This window comes from Papaver somniferum, chromosome 10 (genome assembly GCF_003573695.1).
Source record: "Papaver somniferum cultivar HN1 chromosome 10, ASM357369v1, whole genome shotgun sequence".
Taxonomy (NCBI): Eukaryota; Viridiplantae; Streptophyta; class Magnoliopsida; order Ranunculales; family Papaveraceae; genus Papaver; species Papaver somniferum.
The window spans coordinates 113,199,064-113,207,564 of NC_039367.1; the positions used below are offsets into that span (position 1 = coordinate 113,199,064).

At 37.5% G+C, this 8,501-nt stretch overlaps 1 protein-coding gene across 2 annotated transcripts; it reads right to left on the reverse strand.

The window, feature by feature from the left end:
• Nucleotides 1–395: 395 nt before the first annotated feature.
• Nucleotides 396–7,910, reverse strand: LOC113318175 (alcohol dehydrogenase class-3-like). 2 transcript variants are annotated; one of them, XM_026566307.1, is made up of 11 exons: nt 7,759–7,792; nt 7,526–7,662; nt 6,517–6,563; nt 6,101–6,426; nt 5,450–5,532; nt 5,275–5,350; nt 4,887–5,044; nt 4,309–4,790; nt 4,129–4,215; nt 3,936–4,048; nt 396–593 (listed from the first exon to the last, which is right to left on the reverse strand). In XM_026566307.1, exons 1-8 carry the CDS (start codon nt 7,790–7,792, stop codon nt 4,752–4,754), a joined length of 900 nt encoding a protein of 299 aa, XP_026422092.1. In that variant the 3' UTR covers nt 396–593; nt 3,936–4,048; nt 4,129–4,215; nt 4,309–4,751. The 2 variants fall into 2 exon arrangements, with proteins under 2 accessions (XP_026422092.1, XP_026422094.1); XM_026566309.1 differs by lacking the exons at nt 396–593; nt 3,936–4,048; nt 4,129–4,215 and having other exon boundaries at nt 4,752–4,790; nt 7,759–7,910.
• Nucleotides 7,911–8,501: the final 591 nt, after the last annotated feature.

Genomic DNA, 8,501 nt, shown 5'->3' on the forward strand with positions numbered 1-8,501 from the left:
TTTATAATACCAAAGTTACATTATCCGTTCAAAAACAAATCTAACACATTTTACCACGGGCGCGGGGAGAAACCCCGCCACTCTAAATTAGCTGATCCACTAGCCCCGGTGCGTAGCACGGGTTACATACTAGTTATTACTTATTATAATAAAAGGCAACAAAGAAACTAGCTCATATATGTGTATGTAGGGCTGCACATACCCGACCCAACCCGCCGACCCTACCCGTACCCGACCAAAAATACCCGCACCCGATTCAACCCACCTAGGCATGGGTCGACTATGGGTGAGGCACGCCAGAACCCACCTATCTTGGGTCGGTTTCGGGTAGAAAATTCCATCACCCGAACCGACCCACCCACCCGCCCAAAACTAACATAGGATTCTTGACCCTTAGATTATCTAATCCTAACCTAGAATGAATTATAACAGCCGTTGAATTGATGAATAAAAGACCTAACCTAATCGCATTTTTCACGAACCCTTCTCTTCCGCGGCCTCTTCTCTCCTTCTCAGAGTCTCAGACAGACTCCATTCTTTTTTCTTCGCTTAGTCTCAGACTCTCAGATTCGCTTTGTGGATCATCGGCATCACTAGAAGCAAACCAATAACGGAAGGTAAGATTAGGAACCGCTGTAAACTTGTAATTTTTTGATGATGTGATTTCTTGTAATTTTCAATTTAGGGTTTATCTATTTAGGGTGTTGTTTTTTTTAATTTCAGTTTGGAATGAATTGGTATGATGTTAGAACTCAGTAATGAAGAGTTTAATCAGTAGATTCTAAGGATTCTTTGGGATGGTTATTGAGAAACCCAAATTGGTTTTTGCTTATTTTACTGATTCATTGGTATAGTTAGATGAGACGAATATAACTTGTTTGTATAAATGATAATATCAGGGAGAAGCCTTACTGTGGACCTCGTTGTTAATGTTTATGTGTTGTTAGAGGTGTTATTCTTCTAAGCTGCAACAATGAGTATTTGGAATTACTCATTTATGTTCAGAACCAGTAGTTTGATTTTAAATTTTAAATCAATCTCAGTTCTTTAGTACAACCTAGTTAATTTATTTGGTATTTGAACTAAGTCATGAGTATGGTGTCCAATTAAGTATGGTGTTAGTACTTTCAATTGTTGCAAATATTCAATTGAGTATGGTGTTAGTATGGTGTTTGATTGTAATGTGTTTTACCGATGTAACTTGTTTCTTTTGTGCAGGTTACCATGGTTGAAATCTCAGAAGATGATTCTGCTTCTAATCTTCCAATTATACATGGAGTGGCATCACAAATGGGACCTCCCCCTCCACGTCCACCGCGTTCTGGACAAATGCATGGACCATCAGCAAGGACAGGGAGTACCGCTGGCTCATCTACACCAGCTTCTGAACCTTCACATGCTTGTGCCGCAGGTGAAACATTAGCTAATAATCCTAATGCTAGTGTGAAGAGATCAAAGGTATGGGATCACTATGATATTTATGAAAATGGCGAGAGAGCGAAATGTAAATATTGCAAAAAGGCTAATTACAAGATTGGTAAGAAAAATTTGGATGGTAAGAAACATGGGACTTCTAATCTCCAACATCATTTGGATAAGTGTCAGAAGTATAAGAATGAAATGAATGAGGCTAGAGCTGACGGACAACAAACACTTGACTTCCAGCCTTGCAAGCTTGGAGAGGAACCACAGTTGGTTGGGGTGTCTTTTTCTCAAGATGCGTGTAGGAAAGCGCTGATTAGATTTATCGTTACTGATGAAATGACTTTTATAATTGTTGAAGGCGAAGGTTTTATAGCTTTTTGTAAGTATCTTGAGCCTCGATTTAAGCTTCCAAGTCGTATGACAATATACCGTGATGTGTGCAAGCTGTTTTTGACAGAGAAGGCTAATCTGAAAAGTTATTTCAAAGCAAACAAGGTAAGAGTGTGCCTTGCTACTGACACTTGGACGTCATCGCATAATTACAATTATATGGTAGTGACTGCGCATTTCATTGATCATCGCTGGAAACTACATAAAAGAATTATCTGTTTTTGCTTGATTGATAGCCATGAAGGTACAAATATTGGAGAGGCTTTGGCGAAATGTTTGCTAGACTGGGGACTTGAAAAGGTTTTCACTGTGACGCTTGATAATGCGTCTGCAAATAAAGTTGTTGTTGACTATTTGAGGAAGAGAGTTCAGAGTTGGGGTTCTGCATTACTCGGAGCTAAACATTTACATGTTCGATGTGCGGCTCACGTACTTGCACTTGTTGTGAAGGACGGTATGAAGAAGTATCATACATCACTTCTCAGGATCAGGGCAGTGGTAAAATATGTCACGAAATCTCCCGCAAGATATAAAAGGTTTACGGAGGCTGCTGAGTCGGAAAGAATAGATTGTAAAAAGGGTCTGATATTAGATGTGAGAACGCGGTGGAATTCTACTTACTTAATGCTTGTTGCTGCTGAAAGATATGAAAAGGCATTTGAAAGGCTACGTGAGTTGGATAAGGCATTTTGTGAAGAGTTTTGCTTTGATATTCCAGTACCAGATAATATTATGGGTGATGGTGATGACATTGTTGATCTTGATGCTGATTATGATCTGGAATCAGACAATGAAGAAGAACTTGATACTACTGAAGAAGAAGATTCAGTTGCTGTCAGGAAAACCAAGAAAAAAAACAGGCCAAAAGTGCATGCTCCTGAACGATACGATTGGTGCAATGAGATAGTTCTGATTAAGTTTCTACACGTATTTTATGAAACAACTGTTGCATTTTCATCTTCTACTTATGTTACTTCTCATTCTTTCTTATTGGAACTTGGTACTGTTCGTCAAGAATTAGAAGAATGGAAAAATACACATGAGGACCCTTTCTTAAGCCACATGGGTGCTGTAATGTTGCTCAAGTACAACAAATATTGGGGAACATACCGAAAGATGAATTCGTTGATGTTTATGGTTGTACTTCTTGATCCACGAGAGAAAGAACATGGATTATTTGTGACTGTTGAAGATTTAATTGTGCATTATGACCCAGCAATGAAGAAAAAACTTGTAGAAAAATGGGTTGAAGAAGTTCTGAAAAATTTTGTGGAGCTGTTTGCAGCTTATAAAGCAGAAAATGTTAGATGTGCAGTATCTTCATCAGAATCTATGGGCGAGACTAATTCTACTTATACTCAAAGTTCTTCGAGTTTTGGAAGTACTATTTCTAGCAAGGCCAAGTATATGGCGGGAAGGAATAAACGAAAGCATCAATTGAGTAATGTGGAGGAAAATGGGAGATCTGAGGTAGAAAGGTACTTGGCTGAACCGATCTACACACCCACTAATGAAAATGCTACTTTTGATATATTACAATGGTGGAAGGTAAATGCTGCGACGTTTGACATTTTGCCACTTATGGCTAAAGATATATTTGTTATTCCCGTTTCTTCCGTTGCTTCAGAATCAACATTTAGTACCGGAAAAAGAATTTTGGATCCTTTTCGAAGCTTCTTAAAGCCCAAGACACTTGAGGCCTTTATTTTGTTACAAAATTGGTTACGAACACCAATAGACATGGATTCATCTACCCTTGGAGTCGAGGAGGAGGAGATTGATATTGCTGAGTCTGGCATGTCTAAATTTTCGAAGCTTTTTAAAGCCCAAGACACTTGAGGCCTTTATTTTGTTACAAAATTGGTTACGAACACCAATAGACATGGATTCATCTACCCTTAGAGTCGAGGAGGAGGAGATTGATATTGCTGAGTCTGGCATGTCTAAATTTTCCTTGGCTCTATTGTTTTTATTTGATTAAGCCAATATAATTTGATTCAAAATTTATGGTACTTTAGCTCTGCGTAAATGATTAGCATACATGTTCAAAAAGTACTGAGCACATTGGAATGTTGATTAGTGGACTTCTTTTGAACCTAAACATATGTGAATTAACATACCTGTTGCTGCCACCTCCAAGGATCAAATTCATAAGGGTTGTCATAATTCTCTTCATCCATGTGAACTGAACTAAAAGAAGCTAACACACACCATCCCTTAGGTATCAAGTAACCTGCAAATTATTAATTCATAAATTCTGATCAGTAGATAAATTAATAATTAAATTCCTTTGATCTGTAAATTATTTTTTACCTTTGATTTAAAGTTTTGAACATCCTTGAGAGCTTTTCTCCAGACCCCATTGATTATGTTTGCCATTCTCAGAGTTTCACTAATCACCTGTAATAATAATTTAGATCCAACATAAACTATAAACATCATTAAGAGTTAAACTACTTTAAAACCATATCTGTTTTCCAATTTAGAACTCACATTTTGAGTAAATGGCAATGACATGTAATCAGTCCAAACGTAATCTTCACCAAGATTAGCATTTTGCTTCTTTAACTCCATATTTTCATCATTCGCTTGCAGAGTTATTTTACTTGTTTCAAGAAATTCATCTACCCTTTCATTCATTCTAATTGTTCATTTCGCTTGCAGAGCTATTCGGTGACCTTGCTGCTTCTTCCATCGTCATAGATGATTCATTCCTATTGGCTTAGACAAGGTAATGACGCCAAGGGTCATTGTCAGTAGCTTTATCTTTCTGAGTTCATCTTTGTTACTTTAACTAATTTACATACTAGGCTTTAGTATAGTAGGCAATACTCAATAGTAATGCACTCTTTTATCTTTTGAGCTTTGAACAATTGAACTCTGTTCCTTTTTATTGTTAGCTTTATCACTTTGGAGTTTGCAACTTTGCATCAACTTTATGCGGCAACACCCACGATAACTGATGTCCCCCAACCCTAGAAGTTTAAGCCAAAAAGAAAGTGTCAGTCTCGTATAGTTGCCTGCACTAAGTTGGTGTGATGGGGCCACTGAGAACTCAGAGCTGGACCTACCTTATGACAACACTCCAGAGCAGCTCTCATCACGGACACGTTACCTATGCACTCGAAACTGTAGTCAACTCCACCGTCCGTCATGTCAACAAGGACTTGCTGAATAGGTTTATCATGGTCCTTTGGGTTCACAAATTCTGTAACCCCAAAATTCTTTGCTGCAAATCTCACAGTTGAAAAACACACGATATACACGATTCATTAGCTATTTCTAGAGATAAACTCACTTCGTGATAATACATTGGAACATTGTATTTTTGGTATAAAGATAAGACAACCACAAAACTAGCGGACATAACAATGTTGAAAAGCAAATATAAGCTTCAAAAAAAGTTGAAAATCGGCAAGTAAAATAGCTACACTAACAATAGTGTATCCAGTACTGTACCTGTATCAAACTTTTTGTAGTCAATGTCAACGCCAATTATACGTGATGCACCAGCTGCTTTTGCGCCTTCTGCAACCTATTGAATAATAAACAAGAAAGTAGATACACATTAGTGAGCCTTCCCCTTACGCTATCTACCATTCCAGACTATTAGGTGTTTCAATTCAGTACGTACAGCTAGGCCAACTGTCCCAAGACCAAAGACAGCAACATTTGAACCTGCCTCAACTTTAGCTGTATTCCAAACTGCCCCAAGACCTGCAATAAAAATTAACTTAGAAATGAAAAGAAAAAAAAACATCAAGGTAGAAAACCGAGGGAAGTAGTAGATAAAATTCAGAAATACAAATACATATTGGGTTTTAGTTGTTTCAAGGTGACAACACTACAATAATTCTATAAACTGGATTACGGAACCTGTACTCACAAGGTAACAAGAGAAAAGCAATCGTGTGTTGGGACTAAAGATTAATGAGTCTAGTAATTACTGAAGCAAAAAGAAATCAAGAATATGCTTATTCAGTGAAACAAAATATGAAGATTATAACGTAGTTGGGAATTTTCTGATGATCCCCTTCATCCACTATCCAACATTGAAGAGAGCCACTTGCTGTTTAAGCTCAAGCGTTACATATGGTAGTAGAAAAATATCAATTAAAAGGATGTAAAGGATTATAATTTAGAACTACAAGCAATAGCATCACGACAGTTTCAATGTAGACCTACCATGTACAGAAAGTGGCATTCAACTAACAGCTAAAAAAGCTACACACAGATACATGACTTTCTATAATTTGTGCATGTATATCAGGCGCATAAGACTCACCAGTGGGAACACCACAACCTAGCAGACATACTTTATCTAAAGGTGCACTTGGGTCAATCTTTGCAACACTGACATCATGTACAACAGTGTACTGGCTAAATGTTGAGGTTCCCATAAAATGATAGATGGGTTTTCCATTCACTGAGAAACGACTCTGGCGATCACTCATCATAACGCCAACTCCAGTAGCAGACCGGACTTTGCCGCAGAGATTTGTCTTTCCTGATTTACAGAACTTGCATTCCTTGCATTCTGCTTGGTAACAAGGGATAACATGGTCCCCAGGTTGAACTTCAGTAACTCCTTCACCAACACTCTCAACAACCCTGTCCATGTAAATTTTTTACACACACAAGTTCCAGTAGGTAATTTTAGTCTCAGTATAGGATTGTATATATCATATATAAGACACGTACCCAGCGGCCTCATGACCAAGAATGCAAGGGAAGAGTCCCTCAGGATCCTGCGTGCATATTTATTGGAGTCAATACACATAATGACAAGGACAAAATGTTAACAAACTTCATTTACAGTGTATGGTTTTTTATGATAATCCTACTAATATAGAACATATCATTCTTCACATGGTCGAAGTTCACCAGCAAGCTATAAGAAGCTACTCCTATTCGCAACGACGCTTGTTTGAAAATCAGTGATATTCCGAATAGTTCTAAATTTATACATAGATCCTGGAAACACTCATCTCGTAATATGCCCGCGGCACCCATTTGTGCCAACAGATAATACCATAGCACTATGATTCTTGCCATATTCTGATTTTGCTTTGAGTAGTGAACTATTAATGATAAGAAAGAAAAAAGAAAACTCAAACTGAATAACCACACACCACCAAGACATACGTCGTAACTCGTAAATGCGGCAAGAACTTAATCAAGTATATGCGCAAAAGACAAAATCAAGGGCTGTTACGTTGGTACTTGTGGTTGTTGTGCAGAACAATCATATGAAATCATTAGGTTAAAAGCCGAAGGAGACACACCATAAACCCACAGTAACTTAAGCTGATAAAGCATTTTAAGTAACTGCGAATTTCAGCAAAGACTAGTGCAAACCATTTCCCTACCTACCAAACCTCAAATCCAATTACACTTGTGAGTTGTGAACATCTTAATGAAACGATAGCACAGATACACCATATGAAAATTTCCTCCTATGGTGGCTCCATTAAGTCAAGGAGGCAATTTTTGGTAAACCTAACTTAGATTATATTACAACCAACCATCTGGATCTGTTTGAATCTTTCAGTTAGATTTTACAAGAAAGGGGTTGACTCATTTTCATCATAGCAATAAAATTAAGCTGCTTTAATCCTATAAAATCCAATAAAATTTCAAGAAATTAAAATAATAAGCTTAAACGCATTGCCCCGTATTGAAAAAAAATTAATTGAATAGGAAGTTATACCTTGCCACTCCATGTATAAGCATCAGTGTGACAAAGAGCAGTATATAATATCTTGATTCGAACTTCACCAGCTTGTGGTGGAGCTACCTGAACATCTTCAATCACTAATGGCTTGTTGGGTTCCCAGGCCACCGCAGCTTCACATTTCAATACAACCAAACGCAACATATAATCATAATCAAAACCCCCAAATCGCGTATTTATATGTACACAAAGAGAAAGGGAGAGATTACCTTTGCAGGTGATGACTTGACCTAGAGTAGCCATGAATACAGAGTGATTCAACGCACGACAAAAAGGAAAAAAAAAAAAAAAAAACTTTCAACTCTCGTTTCCTTTATCACACCTAAAGATTTGTAGAGATAGAGAAGTGGAAAATGTGAGATTAAAACAAGAGAGAGACTGCTGGTTGGAGCCAGTATTAGAAACAAACAACAAAGGACTGATGGATGTTACGCTCCACCTAGTGCTTTTTGTCCATAATTGGGGGCCCTGTCTACCTTCACTATTAAAGTTTTATGGGCTTGTTTAAACAAGAAAGAAGGGCTCACCTTATAATCATGTAAAAACTCCAGCCACTCCCATTTTTCACTCCCATTTTTCAGGTTTTCTACACTAATAAACCCACGCCCAGAAAAGCTCGGGCGCGCACTCATTTTCTACGAGAAAATATCTCCCAAACCCATAACTCCTAAAATTATGTTTCGGTCTTTCTTCTTCTTCTTCTTCTACAATTCGTATCTAAATAAGTGAAATCTAAATAAATGAAATCTCGCTTCATAAGAAAAAACTGAGTCCGATTTTATTTCTCTCTGCTTTCCTCTCAGTTCTCCATTGGAGCTTCAATTTACAGGTAAATCTCAACATCCTCGTATCTTGTAAACCCTAGTTATATGATTCAGTCTTTAAATCTTTTGAATCTTAAGAAATATACATTGTTAGGGTTAGTATTAACCTGAATTGTATGCCTCCTCAC